This window comes from Pteropus medius, unplaced genomic scaffold, assembly GCF_902729225.1.
Source record: "Pteropus medius unplaced genomic scaffold, Ma_sr-lr_union100, whole genome shotgun sequence".
Lineage (NCBI taxonomy): Eukaryota > Metazoa > Chordata > Mammalia > Chiroptera > Pteropodidae > Pteropus > Pteropus medius.
In genome coordinates, this window is record NW_024346824.1 from 52573 (window position 1) to 70110 (window position 17538).

The following is a 17538-nucleotide window of genomic DNA, read 5'->3' on the forward strand; positions in this document are numbered from 1 at the left end:
TTTTAAACCAGAGATTATATGATACACTTCGCATGTTTAAAGCTCTTTCTGGTTGCTGTTGAGAACCGATTGACAAAGCAAGAGAGGAGGAAGGTGACCTATAGAGGGCATTGATCTGGGGGTTAGGTGACTGTGGCCAGACCAGGGGGATGGCTGTGGGTCCAGGGAGAAGTGGACGGACTCCAGATATTTAAGTAGAATCACTCAGAAGTTTCCAGAAGAACTAAACTTTATTTGATGTCTGCAACAACCCCAGCAATGGGGTAGGAGTCGAAGGTATCAGTGAGGCTCAGAAATATAAACAAAAGATACAAATCCTCAACCACGGAAACAAACACGTCCAGTCACCTTTCCCCTCACAATCTCTCAGGAGAATAAACCTGAGATCAACTAAGATGCTGAAAGTTCTGGGCTATCCCACCTCATTCAATGATGTGAACAGATTCTTTCGGAATTGGGTGCTGGAAACATGGAACCAGGCTTCCCACAGCACCAGAGCGTAAGTGCTGGATTCTCAAGCTAGGAAGTTGCCAGGACTGCAGCACTGACCTGATATCCTTGGGAGCAGTGAGCCACCACCTGAGATAGGGAGGGAGAAGAGGAAGAGGGGGAGGGAGCACCCCAGGCCAGTGACTCCCTCTCTCCTCACTGCTGCACAACACGGATGGGCCCAGGAGGGCAGCAATCTGATGGAACTAACACTGCGAAGTGAAAGACTTACTTAGCTCTTTATGCCTCCTGAGGAATGTGCCTTTTCAAAAGAGCTTTCTGGGTCATTTAAATGATCTTTGCCCTTTGACCCACTTCTCTGAAAGGGCCCTTTTTCCCCAGGGTTTTTACAAACTCTACTTTTGAGCCCATGGAGTCTCCTCAATTCAGCTTCTAGGGAAGGTAGTTCCACCAAAGGGTGGAGATGGGAGAATCTTCCCAGGAGTGACCTTCAAAAAATATTTCATAACGAGTGCGGAATAAGCACCAGAGAACGAACTGCCAGCTGGAGGACTCCATGGCCTTAGGTCGGCCAGGCATAATGAGGTCCTGGGGGCAAAGCCGCTTGGTGGAAGGGGGCACTCAGGGGAAGCAGGTGTTTGCCAATGAGCACAGGAGTGTTTCTACATTTTACAGCGGGTCTGGCAACACCGGTCCCGCTGAATGTCAGTCCTTGGTCTGCTCCAGTCTTGTTCGGCCTCTGATCTTCCACCCGGAATGGCAGCTGGGATATTCGTTCCCTCTGTTAGAGGAAAAGTGGCCTGAGTTGGAGATGGGTAATGAAATGGCCTCTGAGCAAAGCCAGCTGCATGGAATCTTGGGTGAACAGGATCTCAGGCCCTCGACCCACTATGTGACCTTGCAGGGCCAAGCCGCCTGACAGTCCTTCCTCTTGCCCCTCCTTGCAGTTATTTTTGTCCAGCCTGACAGCCCTTGGCTGTCCTAGCAGTCTGGGCTCCATGAGCCGGATGCAAACCAGGCAGTACAAGTGTCTGGTGCTGAATCCCAAGAGGATTCCTCTCTGGGCGCCATCACGTGGGAATATAGCTCTCCACACTGTGCAACCAATAGGGACCACATGCCTAGAGGATGGTGATGGTGCGAGAGGCAAAGAACTGGGCTTTCTGCTGGATCCTGGCTTCTGTCTGTGAGCGCTGTCCCAGGCCTGGGGGTAAGGATATCCTGTCATGGAGCCTAACTGCTGCCAGGAAACCTCCCAGCTGTGTGCAGGGAACTGTTGGTCAGCTGGAGGGTGGGTGTCTGAAGCTGGAAAGAGGGCAGGAGCAGGCCCAGCTGGGCCTCCGACCCCCAGGCTCTGGCCGTGGTAGACACAGGGCCATCCTGTGGTTCACTGCGATGTGGTGGGCCGAAGACAGGTGGGCAGGGGCAGACAGGGTTCTCAGGAGACCTCTCTGTGGCCCCTGCTCTATTACTGTCTCAGGAAGTGAGGCAGACACCATGTTCTGTTCCCTTGGGCTTTGGAAGGCTGCACCTAGTCAGTCATTGTTCCTGGTTGGGGTTTGATCTCTCTAAGGAAGCAGCTAGCCTCAGGCTACTGTACCTTTTAGGTCAGATCTTTGTTCCCAGAGCTGAGATTCATGCCAGCTGCCCCATGCATACTAGAGTAGGAAAGGGGTCTGGGCACGGCGCTTTGGGGTCTCCTGGGACTCATCTGTCCAGGTAAGAAGCTAGACCAGCTTCTGAGATCAAAACAGCACCAGGAGATCTGGGTGGACAAGCTTGGATGAGCAGTGAGGAGGGGAGATGGGCCAAAGGAGGAGGGGGCCTCTGTCAGGAGAAGACACCTTCATGCATGAGCCAGTCCAGGAGGCAGGACAGAAAAGGCAGCACCACTTTAAGAGCTCCAGCAAAAGGAACTCTCCTCACTCCTGGGGGGAAAGCCAGCTCAGAACGCCCCGACTTCTGTGATTTCGGAGACCCAGGAGTGGCAGAGCACAGCTCCTGTGGGCCTCCCAGCTGGCCCCGGGGAAGAGGGCCTGGGGGCAGGAACAGTTGCATAAGCAGGGGACCCTGTAACTCCAGGGGGTGTGGAGGAAGAAGACCGCAGGAGGGGTGCCATGTGGCTGCTCCTGGCAGCCCTGCTGCTGGAGGCCATGGGCAGGGGGACAGCTGGCCTCTCCAGAGGGCGGGCGCTCCGGGTAGAAGGCACCCCTCGACTGGGCAGCAAATTCCTCCGGGCTGGCAGGACAGTGCCAGCGGCTCTGCGCACAGGAGTGGCTCGGAGGGCTGGGATGGGGTACGTAAGCGAGGAGGCGCTGGGGAGGACGGGGCCGGGCACTCTTCCTAGGATGGCGAGCTGGCTGCTTGGGACTGACAGCCCCGGACAGCTATGGAAGAAGGACCAGGGCCAGGCAGGAAAGGCCAAGTGCCCAGTGGGCGTGGGTGAAGGCTCCATCTCGGCTGCATAGCTGTTGAGGTGGGAGAGAAGGCGAATCCGGACGGGGTCCGCACGGCTGCTGGGCCCTTCCAGGACTCCCAGGTACCTGATGACTTCAGTGAGGCACTCCCGGAAACCAATGCTCCGGAAGTCAACTGCCAGGGCTCGGGCATCGAAGAATCCTGCAAAGAGAGGCATGATGAGGGCATGCCTGGCAGGGCACACCTACCGAGCCTGGAAGCAGTCTCTCTGAGTTCTGGACCTGCCTCCCCCACTCACTCCCTGTGTGCCCTTGGGCATGTCCCCTCACCTCCCTGTAAAGTGAGAATCATCATCCTACTGGGGTAGAGGGGGTGGGTTATGAGGATCAAACGAGTTCACTAAATCACGAAGCATTATGAAATGTAAAGTATTGTTTTCAGCACAATTCATGACTAATACAAAGAAGAAACTCTGTGATCGAGATGTCATTTAAGTAGACAGTTGCCGGATGTGCAAGGGCTGTGCACATGGAGGTGGAGAACAGTCCTGCCTGCTGACACGGGCAGAGGCTGGGGGACCCCTTGAAGAAGGCAGCATAGTAGAGCAGTGAAGCCTGAGGTCCTTGGAGGCCAGCAGAGCTGGGTCCAAATCCCAGTTCTGCCATTTCACTAGCTGCCTGATGGTGGACAAGTCTCTTAATCTCTCTTTGCTTCAATTTCTTTAGCTATAAAATGGACATATAACAGTACCTGCTACAGAGAATCGTGAAGGTGAAATAAAATAGCACACAGAAATGCTCAGAAAATTAAAAATTAGCTATCATTTATATTACTGGCTTGGCCCCTATAGGAATTACAGTTTGTCCTCCAGCCCAAAGGGCAGTCTGGAAAGCAGGACCCCTCTTTGGTCCTCAGCTGCTGCCATCGGGCTGGGGACCCTCTCTTTAGCTGATGTCAGCGAGGAATGATCAGGTGGACTACCCACCTGATCATTCTCACTGCCTCCTTATACCTGCCCTTCTCTCGACCACCTTCTGGGCAGAGACAGAACAGCCTGGGTGAGCACTGGCCTCATGACTATGGCAGCAAACATCTGGTTCATGGCTGAGGCCTCCACAGAGGGACAGCTGGACAGGAGATGACGTTTGGAGTCAGGCCTCCTTGGCAGCAAGTATATTGGCTCTGTAGTAAACTAAGCTGTGCTGACTTCAAGTAAAACCCTTCACATTCTGTGCTCACCGTTCTTTTTTAACTAACATTTGTTGACTTCTTACTAAGCACTTAATTTGTATTGTCTTAATTTTATTGAGACAATTCTATGAAAACAATATTGTCTTAATTGTATTCATTGTATTGTATTAATTTTCATAAAATCCTTTCATTATTCCTATTTTAGAGATGAGGAAACTGAGGCATAGAGAAGTTAAATCATTTGTGCACAGCCCTTGCACATCCGGCAACGGTCTACTTAAATGACATCTTGATCACAGAGTTTCTTCTTTGTATTAGTCATGAATTGTAGTAGAGTCAGGATTCAAGGCCAAAGCCAGTGCTCTCAACCACAATTGTGTTTTCTCATTAACCCTTAGCCAGAAGATAGGGAAGACAGCAGCCCCGTTCACGAGGTTCTTGAGAAAACCAAATGCGATAACATTAGTCAAAGCATTTTGAAAGTACAAATGCTGCCCAGATATTTGTCACGACTTTCCTTTTAATTGGATGACCGCAAATGTAGTTTGAAATATCTCCCCCACTGTTTGTTTAGAGACAGAAGTTTGCACCATTGACCGTGCGTTCCTCTGGCAGAAGTTCTCAGAGCGACCACCTGCATCAGAGTCATCAGGGGAGTTTGCTAATCTTGCAAATTCCTAATCTCCAATCCACACCCACTGCCTCAGAATCTCTGGGGTGTGACCCACAACTCTGCCCGCTCACGGATGACAGTGCTGCACACTGAGGAACACCAGGTTGGGCCACATAAAATGTGACTGTCCTCTCCAAAGGGAGCAGGTTAAGGTTTTAAGACTTAGGTTTTTGTGGCCGAGTCTCTGGAGCTTTCAAGGTTTTCCCTACTGCAAAATTGCCAAAATACACAGAGAGGCTTCATGTAGACAAAATTTCTATTTGTTCAGAGTTCAAGCCACAGTTGCATGAGTCTATCGTAATAGACTAGCTCCAAATAACAGAAGGAGTTACATTTGTATTTTACTACAATCCCACTACCGATCTTCAGCTGTGGGCATGACATATCAGCCCAGTACTGCCAATGACACTATAGCCCAGAAGGCTAGACCAGTGGATAGGCATGCCAGTGAACCATCTGTGCCTAAAAACCTCAGGCAGGCTCGTTCCACCAGGATCCCAGTGAGAATGAGCTCATTCAGGCTAATGCTTAACGAGGTCCTGGCGGGTAAGGTCAGTAGTAATAGTCTGTTGGAGAAAACCTCCTCCGAGGTCTAGGCTGGAAGGAGTAGAGTTGAGGAAAGGGTTGGAACAAATGGAGACACTGAGGGTGGAGAAGAGGATGCTGAAAAAAGAAGACAGACAAACTTTACAAATGTTCCACCTGCATTTGCTTCAGTCTCTCTATAGACTGTGAGCTCCGTGAGGGCAGGGACCACTTCTACTTTGCTCACCAGTGTATCCCCAGGGCCGAGCCCTGAAATGCTGGCTGCATGAATGATTCCCAGGAGAACAGAGCATCAGTACCTGTCCCACCAGTGGCGTGGAGCATTTTCAAGTGATCTACCGTCATCTGCAGGACCTCAGCTTTCTCCAGCTTGGAGGAGCCCTGTGTGTATGGGAGACAGAAGGGTGAAGTCCCCCAGCTGAACTGTGTCACTCACCTCCCCTGCACAGTGCCATTAGCACTCACTGTCTCAATTTTCTCATCTTCCTCCAGCCCCACTGGGCTTCTGCTTCGGCCAAGGTCTCCGAATCCAATAAATTCTCTTCAGGTCTCCTGTTGGTCCACTTGTCCACTGCACTGCTGACCATCTTTCCTGAAACCCCTGCTCCCTTGACTTCCATGACACCACTTTTTCTCGGTTCTCCTTTCACCTTGCCTCTTATTCTGCTTGTCCCTTAAAACGATGGTGTCCCCAGTGGGTGTTGGCTCACTTTCACGCTCTGCACACCCCCAGAGGGTCTTGTTATCTCTGTGGCTTCATTCACCATCACCAGAATGCCACTCCTGCATACCCACCCGCCTCTTAGACCCGCTCTACTGAGGATCCAGCTTCACATTCACCACTCTCCAAGTCTAGCTCATCTCACCCCCAAAGCACTTCCCCTTCCTCTATTCTCTTGGGAAATGCTTTCTAAGCCTCCAGCATCACCCGGTCTCCCAGGTGAAACCTGAGGGTCAGACTCCACATGAGGCCCTTGAGGACAGGTAGCAAGTCTAATTCATGGCTGGTTTTATGAAGGCTTTAGTGAGTCTGTGGAATGACTGACTCGTTTTCACCAGCATAAGGGAAGTCACATGACTTATGACCATGCCTTGGAACAGAGGGTGAGAATCCTCGAGGCTGTCTGATTGATTCAACTGTCTGACTTCTCGCTGTTGTCCCTCTGCCCCAACATGATCAATGGCAGAGTGCTCACTCCCTGAGCAGCCTGTTCCACTTTCAAATAGCTCTGAAAATGTGAGCTGTGCAGAGGAATAAGGCGCTTTATTTATTAGTTGTGTGACCCAGTATAAGTTACTTCACCTCTCCGTGCTTCAGTTTCCTTACCTGTGCAATGGGCATAATCATCTCTATCCTTCAGGGTCATTTTGAGGGTTCAATTCAACGGGATGATGGACATAAAGCCATAACACCTGAGACACCTCAGGAAGTATAAATTTCCATTCTCCTTATCCCTAGGGGGCTGCTGACAGATAACAGTAAATGCCATCATGGCACTTTGGGCAGCTGCTACCAGTCAATAAGAGATGCCATGAGACATGAGCCTTATCTGCCATCCAAACAGCCTTTCCTCTAGCACAATCAGCAATGTCACATACCTGCTTCTCAAAGGCAGTGGGGACCAAGCGCCGCAATTCAGAAAGGCTGCTGTTGATGCGGTCTCGGCGCCGTTTCTCTATGATCTAAAAAACGATGACGAGAAGTTACACAAAAGGCACTTCATGAATTTCCAACGTGCCTTGATGGACATTGACTCATACTTCTCTCACAATATTTTTGTGAGGAAGATAAATCTATTCTTACTTTATGGAGGAGGAAACCGAGGCTCAGAGAGGGGCAGTGATTTGTTTAAGGTCACACAGCAAGGATGTGCAAAACTGGGAGAAGAATTCGGATCTCTTGTCTGGGTCTGTAGCGGGGAGAATCTTCAAAATGTTTAACTATTGGTACAGCAGGGCACCAACCAATCAGAACAGGGACACCTGCCATAGCACTGGAGCAGGCCCCGGAGGCCCCCGCTGGGCCATTGGTACTCCTTCGGGTGCTGGGTCATGAGGCCTGAGGAGTCAAAGGCATTGCCCTTGCCAGCTGCCAAGGCCTTTCATTCATATCATCTCGTTCTCACCTCACAGTACTGGTAGCAGAATGCTGCTAGCAGTGCAGAAATCATGACCCCCATTTCATCAGTAAAGAAAACGAGGGCTGGACAGAAGTGGTTTGCCTAAGGTTTTATGGTTAGTGAGTGGCAGCGCTTGTCTCCGTCAGATCCCAGGTCTCTGAGCTCCCAGGGCAGAAGCACAGCTGCATCTTGGGGGGAAAGCGGGGCTGGGATGAGATAGCAAACAACAAGCAGGGGCTCTTCCTTTTTCTGTCCCCCTCCCTCACCCCTCTGCACATAGAAAATGAAAGTTCTGGGCTCTGTTAGAAGAGGAGAAAGGCTGGAATAAATAATAATGGCTAACTGTGTGTTAGGTATTGTTCTAAGTGTATCACATTAATTCACTTAATCTTCAAAACAACATTTTGAGGTACATACTATCATTATTTCAGTCACACAGTTGAAGAAACGAGGTTAAGTGTCTTGCTCAGAGTCACCCCCACTAGCTACTGGCAGAGCCAGGACTTGAACCCAGGCAGTCTAGCGTGAGGTGATGTTTCTGACCAGGGTTCTCCAGGCCAGGCCCTTGGGGCCCCAGGGTAAACCTCTGTTGGGCAACTCTGCTGAGACACTCACCCCTCTGCGTTTCTTCCTGGCTTGCATCTGTGAAGGGCTGGGGGTAGACAGCGGCCTGGCCATCTGGCTGGAGAGGAAGAGAAAAGCAAATTCTTCAGAGATGGGGGATCATCTCCCTGGCCCGGGGTGACCTCGTAGGCGGGCACAGCCCTCTCCTGGGCGGCTGTGGTCTCCCAAGCAGGGAGGAGGTGCAGGGCAGGCGTGGGAGGGGACATTCTCTCCCCTTCTCCCAGGAGCCCATTTCTCCCTGAGCCAAGTCCTCCCTTGCACTTGGTTTCCTGCCCCAGGGGCGGCTGGGGCCCCTGGGGTGGGGGGTGGGTGGCCTTGGCTCTTGCCCCTGCCCCACTCTCCTCTTCACTGCGGCCAGAGGGCGGGTGTTGGGAACCGCAGCCGGCTACTCTGGCTCCTGCAAAACGATCCCCAGGCGGGGCGGGCGAGGGCACGGGCCAGCGGCGGCGGGGCTGGGCCGGCGGGTTGGGTTTCAGAGGGAGCCGCTGGGAACGAGCGTGGAAAGAGCAGATGCTGCCGCTTCCCACGGGCCCGGCGCGCCGGCCGCCCGCCCTCCGCTGGGGCTGCAGCTGCCGCCGCCTCCCACGCAGCACGGCTGGGGGTAAGGGGGAGCGGCATCTGGGTCACAGGCCCCTCTCTGACTCTCGGGACACTGCCCTGGCTTCCCCCAGAAGGCCCCCATCCCGCCTCACTACGGCCTTCCCTTCGCAAGCCTGGCTAAAAGATGGATGTTTGCTCGCAGCCCAGAAGCTCCCATCACAGGGAAGAGGCTCAGCTCTCGAGGGCTTTTCCTGCCCAGACTGACCCAAATCCTCCCCGGCCCAACTGCTCGCCCTCTTAAAGGTTTCCTGCTTCAGAAGCCCTTTCGGAATGGAGGGAATTCGATAGGTTGCACCGAGGATCATTCATTTGGCCAATACCGGGGAGGTCCCATTCAGGCCCAGGTTGGACTGGATAGGACAGCTAGGCCCCACCTTCCAGATGAGCAGCTCCCATGGGGAGGCACCATATCAACAGATAACCTTAGACAAAGGGACTCCACTGCCATTTCAAATGGAAAATGCCACACATCTTAGAAGCCCATGAGCTTGCCTCCACCTCAAGCTTCTCCTCTTCCCCCTGGGTTCCCATCTCAGGAACGCCAACCCAGCTCCCAGTTCTGCAAGATGGACACCTGGCCACCATTTCTGATTCTGATTCAGTCTTCACCCCACCCTGTCAAATCTACTTGTTCCATGTCTAAAATACATCCCACATCTGTCCTCATCTCCACTGCTGCTCTCAGGACCAAGCCTCTATCACCTTTCTTCTGGACAACTGCAAGAGTCTATTGTTGGGGTTCCTTTGCGCCCCTGTCATTCTCTACAAGCAGGCAGAGTGGTCATTTAAATGCAAATCTGATCTCATCACTCTCTTAAAACTCTTTAGGGGCTTCCCAATGATTTTAGGATCAAGGCCACTATCTTTCAGCTGGTCCAGCTGGCCCCTGTCACCTCCCAGACTCAACTCCCTTTTACGCTATGTGCTCCAGCCTATGATTGTACTAACTTGTTCCTGTGGTTGCACATACTGTTCCCCTAGCCTAGAATTCTCTGGTCCATCCCATCTTCCCACCTCCAAGCCCCAGCTCCTTTGCCTAATAACTTATACCACCTTTCAGGTCTCAACTCAAATGTCACCTTCCTGGGGGAGTTTTTTCTGACATCCCCCTTTCCATTAGGTATCCCTTACTCTATACTCTCCCAGCATCCTGCATTCACATCAGTTATACACATTTGTTGTTTTATAGTTACACGATTATTTGATTAATGACTATCTCTCTCCAACAAGTCTGTAAGCTCCATGAGGCCACGAACCATGTCTGTCTCATTTTGGTGTTGTAGCCCCTGCACTCAGCAAGTGCTTGGAATGTGGCAGAGCTTATGGTTGAGCTCCCTCTTCCTGCCCTCATCTTTGGCATTACTGGGAACAGAGAAGTGGCACCATAAAATCTATGTCCTACGGCTTTGCGGGATGGGGACAGGAGGGTCCTAGCCCCCGTGACTACCCGTTTGGTATCAGAGTTTGGATCATTTTCATCAACTGCTCAAAGAGAAAAGATTGCAGGAGAGACCAGATGAACATTTGTCAGATTCTGCTGCTAAGCTCCTGGCTTTGTCCAGCCACATCTGGAAGAGGATATCTACATCCAAACATCTGGACAAGAAGGGCTGGTAAGCGAAAGCTCCTGGGAGAGATGGACCAGCAAGCTAGGTCCAGGGATCAGATGGCCAGATCCTGTGATCTGTAGGGCAGCTTGTTTACAGAGCTTCACTCGGGACAAGCCCTAAGAGCCAAGGTATACTAAGAAACCCAGCCTTTGTCCCCCCAGGCTGGATAAAGCGTCTCTAGGGGTATTGGGTTATCACTGTGCACGTCACTGCCTTTCAGCCTGATCCTTCCTCAGGGACCATCTGTTGGAGGCTGATGAACCCCTTTCAGGGCAGGAGGCTCTGCCATTCCTTTTTCCAGCTTCCTAGTCCCTCATTCTTTGCAGTATTATCCCCTCACCCCCACCCCACTCCCTATCTCACAGGCAAACCTCACTTCACCATTTTCTTGGCATCGCTATGTACATTTCCCACCTGTGAGCGTAACAAAAACCCCATTTTACAGATGAGGATGCTGAGGCTTGCGGAGCTAAGGCAGGTTGCCCAGCTTATGCAGCTGCTAAGGAGAGAAGCCAACATAGGAATCCATGTCTTCTGGCTCCAAATCCAGCATTGTTTTCCCTCTTAATTCCTATTTCCTGTCTGTTTGAATAGCCCTCCAGTCAGTCCCCTTATCCTTAAAGCTCCCAAGAGCTCAGCCTGAGCTCACTTCCAGGCCGTGATCTGGCCCTAATATTGGGAGGAGGTATGAGGACATCTTGGCCAAGAGTCTGAAAATAAGGCAGATTTTCAGGGACCCAGAGAAGATATGTTGACCACCAAGATCTGCTCCATAGGCCTCGAGTGGTCCCTAGCCAGTATTCTGGGATGGTCTCTTGAGGTGGAGTCAGTTTTCTAGGTGGTCTGACTACCAGTCCTGACCACCCTCAGCACTTATCTTCAGATTCCCCTTGGGAAGGCCCCTTTGGAGCCCTTGTAGATAATCCTACTCATTTTACATCAACCAAAGTCCCCAGTGAAGGAATCTCAGAGATCACTGAGACCACTAGTAAAATGAGGAAACTCAGAGAAGGAAAGGGATCTGTTCCAGGCCACACAGCAAATTAGAGGAAATTCCAGAACTAGAGCCAAGTCTACTGGCGTTTAATCCAGTGTTCTTCCCAGCGTACCCCAAATATTCATCGTCCCATCTTGTGTATCACATAGCCAGTACTTTTTGTTCTAGACAGAACATCCATATTAACTTGTCTCGTTTATTGCATAATAGCCTTGTGAATTAAGTATTATGGGGGCCATTTCACATTTAGGAAAAACAATCATTTGATAAATGTAGCAACAGAGACACAAAGAGTTAAGAATCATGCCCAGTAAGTCCAGTTTTCAGGCTTCCAGTCTTTTCATTAGACTATGATGCCTCGTGAACACGTGCCCTCCAACTGAATGGTGACCCCTTAGAGAACAGCATTAATTGGAAGTTACCTTGTGCCAAAGCAGGGAGCTATACAGTTTAGGTTCATTATTTCATTGAAGGCTTACCCTGTGAGGTAGGAATTAGCTTCTCCATTTTGTAAGGAAGAAAACTGAGATTCGAAAATGCCCAAGTTAATGGTGGTAAGAGTCAAACTCAGGTCCATCTGACTTCAAAGGCCACCATGTGCCTTAAATCATATAGGAACAACCCACAGACCCTGACCCAGTGCCTCACATGTGGAAGCTGCTCATTAAATGTTTGCAGAGGGGAAGAGGAGAGGCTATATTCTCAGTTGGGCCCCAGCATGTCAGGGGGCTGGGTTCAGATAGGAGTTCTATGGGCAATTCCCACGGATGGGGCAGGATATCACCACCGGGCAGATGCCCACAGTGACATGGAACACACTATGCTCTTTACTCTCACGGATCTGAGTGTGGGGGCTTTGCGCCCTGCCTCTGACCCCAAGGAGGCTGGCTGCCCTAGTCCCGTGGCCCTTGCCACTGTTTATCTGGCTGTCTTTGTACATTAAGCTCTTCTTCTCTGAGAGTTCCCTGAGGGCAGAGGCTGAAGCAGGATACATCTGGGCCCCCCACGCCCAGCCCAGGGTCTGGGCCACAGCAGGCATCGTTCAGGCTCCCTGAATCGAAGTATTGATGTCTGCTGGAGGGGAGGGCCCTTTGGAGAGTGCTACAAAGAGAGGTCTATAAGTCAGCTCTGCCAGATGGCCCACTGCTTTCTCTCCTCTGATGGGATCTGCTCCTCTAAGGATTGAGACAGTCTCTAAAAATGGGCTCTGGCTGAAAAGACAAAATGCTATATATGAAAAAAAAAAAACAGATCACTAATCCTTCAGGCTACAGCCCAAATGCCACCACCTTCAAGAAGTCCACCCTGTCACCTCTAGTTGTAAGTGACCTCTCCCTGCTTGGGTGTCTTCACGACCCACAGTCTGTCTCTCCTTCCATCTTCCATGCTGTCTGTGATCTTTGTGTGACCCGGTAGGTCATTGGCCAGGCTGGAAATTATTGAAAGACCAAAGCCAGTTTTGATCAGCCTAGCTCTCTGGCATCAATTCCGTGCCTCTGAGTCATGAAGACCCAATGACATTGAATTTGAGACCCTCCTCCAGGACCACAATGCGGTGTTAGGCCCTTCCTCTGCTCCTAGCAGGCACAGACTCAGAGAATTTCTTCTCTGAAGTGCAGTTTCTGCTAAACAATTATAAAGGCTACTAAGCTGCATAGGAAATTGTACTGTATACCCCCGAACCTAATGTACAGGATGCAAGGGGAATACCTATTGCCTTACCTCCTATTATAAGCTATAAATAATTAAAAGCTGGTGGCATTTTCCTAGGATTTGTGATTGATCCCCTGGTCTCAGAAAAATGGAGATCACTGAAATTATGAAATGTCCTCAAAAATGTCCCTAAGAGTGAACTGAATATCCCTTCCAATTCTATCCCAGGGAGTCAAGTTCGGATGAGTCAGGAGAGTTCAGGGAGCCCTCTCTTTCCCATTCCCAGTCCTCCTTTAGTTTACTGCTGAGGAAACAGGCTCACAAAGGGAAAGCAATAGCTCAAGGTCACGTGGTGAGTTGGTAGCAGATTTGGAGTTGGGACCCAGGCCTGTATACTGCCAGTCAGCCCCTGCAGCTCTTCCAGGGTTCTGCGTATCATGTGTTTAGTATCTGACATTAATTAAACATTTGCTATGCGCTAGGCCCAGTGCTAAGCCCTTGGCTTAGGCTATCTCATTTGATTTTCCCAATATTCCCATTTGGTCGGTTCTATTATTTATACCCATATTACAGATGTGGAACCTGAAGAATTAGGTTGTTCTCAGAACCGGGAAGCAGCCAAACTATAGATGTGCAGTTTGTTCTACAGGTTTGAAGCAGATCGGAATATGTCCTGAGAGGGAAAGACATTGGTGCAGTAGAAAGAGCACTGGAATTGGAGTCTAGGCCCTTGTACTAACCACGGGCAAGTCAGCTATTATTTTCTTCAATACGGAAACTTTAATTCCAAAGTCCAGTTTGTTCAAGGCAGGGGAGACTTTCTTCCCCTGGAAGCTCTCTGTGTACTATATGAAAAGTGCACTCAAGTTCGAGTCAAATTGGGAAAGTATGGTTATTCTGCATAGTCAGCGAATTCCAGACAGGGGGTGTGGTGCCAACAGTCTCTAAGGGTTTTTCCTAAGAGCTTCAGGAAAAATTCCTTGCCAATAGTCTCATCAGGGCACCTAAACAGAAAATCACAACTGGACATCAGACCCGCGAGCTGAACGCTAGCTACCTCCATCCCGAGCCCTAAATGGCCAAGGGCGCACAGGACCCCAGGCACCCGTGCGTGTAACGGCACACGCTGCACACGCCCAGCTCCCCCTCCCCAACACACACACCTGAGGGCCGTCGCCCACACCCGCATCTCCCGAGACCGCATCGAGGACGAGTCCTCACGCTCGCTGAGCCCGTCGGCGCGCCCAGTCCCCAACCTCGGCCCGTACCTAAGCTCGCCCTCGCGGCCCACGTCGATGGGTCCGTCGGACTCGCCCTCGGAGCCGCTCGGCTCCCTGGGCCGCTTCATGGTGAGCGCAGGCTTCCAGGTCTCCGCCGGGCTGTGCTGCCTCCTAGCTAGGAAGTCGGCCCCGCCCTGGCCCCGCCCCGGCCCCGCCCCGGGGGCGCCGCCACCGCCCTTTCCCAGGGCCCTTTCCTGAGCCGCAGCCCCGGGCGGCCCGGCGCCCCCTCGCCCCCGCGTTGACGCGCCGGCCGAGGCGTGGGAAGGCCCCGGGCGGTCACCGCCCCCACCGACGGCTGGGAGGTCCAGCTCGGCCGCCTCGTGCTGGGTGGCCTTGGGCAGGTGCCCTTGTAGCCACCCCCTCCCCTCCAGGGAAGCCAGGGGTCCCAGTCTGTCCCTAGTTCTCCTGGGGCGCTGTCCGTCTGTAGAGGCGCCGCTCCGCGCTGCCCCAGCTTCTGCAAAGGTCTACCCCTCCAGCTTCTGCCTCCCGGGGTTCTGGGGGCGGCAGACACGTCCGGTTTGGTGAGGTTGGTGGGGGTGGCTGTGGCCTGATCCTCGACAAGAATCCCCCAGCAGTTTATCTTATAGGGGTCCAAAGCAAATGGAATGCGTGTGTGTGTTGGGGAGGAAGTAGTCAGAACTGTGAGAAGTGGCTGTCATTCCCAAAAGGGTCAGCTGAAGTTGTGGCTGCACCGCCTGAGCAGGACCGGCTCTGGCCAAGGTCTCTGGAGACTTAACTGCGTGATGGTGGAGCAGGGGGTGCCTCTGGGAATCAGTTCCCAGTTCACCAGAGGGGAGCTATCATGGGAACCCACGAGTGCCTGGAGGGTTCATTCTGAAGCTGTGGCACTGGCCTCAAAAGTGGGTCAGGAAGGCACCCTCCAGCTTCTCTAACAGACCGACTGTTTACTCAGTGTGAGGCTCCTTAGGGAGGGGGACTCAGAGAAGATTCTGAGATTCACCTGCTATCCTCATGAGCCAGTACCTCAGAGGAACCCCTAAGGCTCGGAAGGAAGCAGATGGGAGCATCCTGGAAGGAGACTTCATGGGCAGAGAGGAGGAGATGGGAAGGTGGGCTTGATGTGGTGGGTCAGAGAAGTCCTTCCCTTTGACTCACCCACCAGGACCCAGAAGAAACCACCCCTTTATTTGAAGAGTGGAATTGGTCATCTGAGAATGACTGTACTTTCACCCCCACGGCAAGACCTGCTTGAGGACACTTGATTATGGCTGTGGGAAAGAATATTCCCGTGCCCTCTTCTACACATGTCCACAGACACAACCACTTGGCCAAGTACACAAACACACTGACACACAGCTGACATGAGCAGTCACTACCTTCAGCCTCTGCTTCCCCAGGAGGCCCCAGTGGTCACCCCAGACACACCTATGGATTCTTCTTCCAAATGCCCTCAGCACTCACATAACTTCTGTGGGCACATACCATTGGAGTGGAAACCTCAAGCAACACAGAAGTTGCACAATCCATGTACTGTGCATTCCCCAGAAAGGCAGAAATCAACTATGTCTCTCAGATATCTGCCCTGTGTGATTGAGAGCTAGGACCGGCAGTGTAGCGAATTTGCAGGGGACGGACAAAGGCTCTGTTGTGGGGTGTGTTCATATGAAATGCTCCAGGTCATCAAAATGGGGTGCACAGTTAGGTGGTCTGGAGCTCAGAAAAGAGTTCTGCACTGCGTGTTTAAATGTGGAAGTCACTAGATAATAGGATGGACTTAAAGCCATGGGAATAGATGGATTACCGAGAAAGTGTGGATGGAGACAGAGGAGTCTGACTAGTTAATATCTGGTAAGCATTATAACATCTGAAACTCTTTTGTAAGTATTAACTCCTTTAATTCTTGACATCTCTATAAAGTAGTAATATTATTATCATCCCCACTTTACAAATGAGAAACAAAGGGACAGAGAAGTGGAATAACTCTAGTTAAAATGGGCAGGTAGTAAATGAAAGGGCTGGAATTCAACAAGGCAATTTGGTTCCAGAGCCAAACCATTAGGCTTTATTACCTTATATAGAATAGCTCTTAAACATTAAGCTGTACTGAAACATTTGAAATGTTGCTTTCCAGCAATTGTCATCAATTTGGCCTCAATAAACTCCTGTAAAAATTCTCTACAGGTTTGGATGTTCTCACGTTGAAAGGTGGAGGGGCAAATGGGAAGTTATTGTCTAATGGGTACAGAATTTCAGTTGGGGAAGATGGGCAGTAGTAATGATTGCATGCACTGTGAATATACTTACTAGTACTGAATTGTACACAAAAATATGGTTGAAATAATAATTTTCTTGTTATATAATTTACCACAATTTAAAAAATCTGCTATTAGTTTTTAATTCACAAAAAACAAATACCATTAAGCTAAACTATCTAGTACTGAGCCTAAAGCTATGCCATCAATACAATAGCTACTAAGCTCCTGAAGTGTGGCTGGTCTAAATTGGTGTGTATAATAATTTTAAATGAGAATTAAAAAATATATGTATATATAAAGTAAAAGCACTGATATTTTTATATTGATTACCAGTTGAAATGATAATATTTTATACATCTTGGATTAAATAAAATATATTATTAAAATTTACTGGTTTTCTTTTTAGTACTTTTAATGTGGGTACTAGAAAAAATTTAATTGTATATGCAGCTCCCATTAGACAGTGCTAATCGAGTTCAGGGTTTCTTAACCTCAGCATTATTGACATTTTGGGCTGAAAAATTCTTTATCACATGGAGCTGCTTTGTGCATTGTAGAATGTTTAGCAGCATCCCTGGCCTCTACCCACTAAATGCCAGTGGTACCTAAGTTGTGACAATTCAGAATGTCTCTAGATAATACCAAACATATCCTGGGGGAGAAATCACTCGTTTAGAGAAACTCCAAGATTTAGACATGAACAGAAAAGAGAGAACTGTCAGAAGAGACTGGGAAGGAACAGCCAGGGAGGTGGAGGAGAGCAAGAGAGAGTGTTTCAGGAGGCAGAAGAGTGTTTCAAGTAGTTGGTCATGGTCCTTTAAAATATCGGTCAGATCATGTCACTTCCTGCTTAGAACCATCCATAGGCTTCCTCTCACATTTAGAATAAAATGTCAATGAGTAAGCAGGAGCAGAGATTTTGGGCCATGGGGTACATGAGCTATTTCAAGGAGCTAGTATAGAGCAAGGTAGGAGGAGAACCCAGCATAGAAGCCTGGGGTACAGCCAGAGAAACTGTGAGAAGGAGGAAACTTGGGCAAGAATGGAACACAAGGGGCCAAGGCCAGAGAGGGCCAAGAACAAGGAATTGGTCACCAGTCCAGGGACTCCAAGAGGAAGATGTGCAATTACAAGGTCGCAGAGGCCTTGGCATGAGTGGA

At 50.5% G+C, this 17538-nt stretch overlaps 1 protein-coding gene across 3 annotated transcripts; it reads right to left on the bottom strand.

Moving 5' to 3' along the window:
• Positions 1–211: 211 nt before the first annotated feature.
• HEYL (hes related family bHLH transcription factor with YRPW motif like) lies at positions 212–14285 on the bottom strand. Of its 3 annotated transcripts, none has more exons than XM_039876627.1 (5): positions 14151–14285; positions 8014–8080; positions 6878–6961; positions 5578–5659; positions 212–3069 (listed from the first exon to the last, which is right to left on the bottom strand). In XM_039876627.1, exons 1-5 carry the CDS (start codon positions 14228–14230, stop codon positions 2396–2398), a joined length of 987 nt encoding a protein of 328 aa, XP_039732561.1. In that variant the 5' UTR covers positions 14231–14285; the 3' UTR covers positions 212–2395. The 3 variants fall into 3 exon arrangements, with proteins under 3 accessions (XP_039732561.1, XP_039732562.1, XP_039732563.1); XM_039876628.1 differs by having other exon boundaries at positions 8014–8076; positions 14151–14261; XM_039876629.1 differs by lacking the exon at positions 14151–14285 and adding an exon at positions 14046–14067 and having other exon boundaries at positions 8014–8076.
• Between the last annotated feature and the right edge of the window lie 3253 nt (positions 14286–17538).

What these genes read in the sequence shown, in the direction of transcription:
- HEYL (XM_039876627.1), bottom strand. Translation starts at nt 14,230, where the DNA reads ATGAAGCGGCCCAGGGAGCCGAGCGGCTCCGAGGGCGAGTCCGACGGA. An exon ending in GGCCGCGAGGGCGAGCTTAG is followed by an intron (nt 8,081 to 14,150) that starts GTACGGGCCGAG and finishes CTTCCTCTCCAG; the next exon opens with CCAGATGGCCAGGCCGCTGT. An exon ending in CCACTGCCTTTGAGAAGCAG is followed by an intron (nt 5,660 to 6,877) that starts GTATGTGACATT and finishes CCATACACACAG; the next exon opens with GGCTCCTCCAAGCTGGAGAA.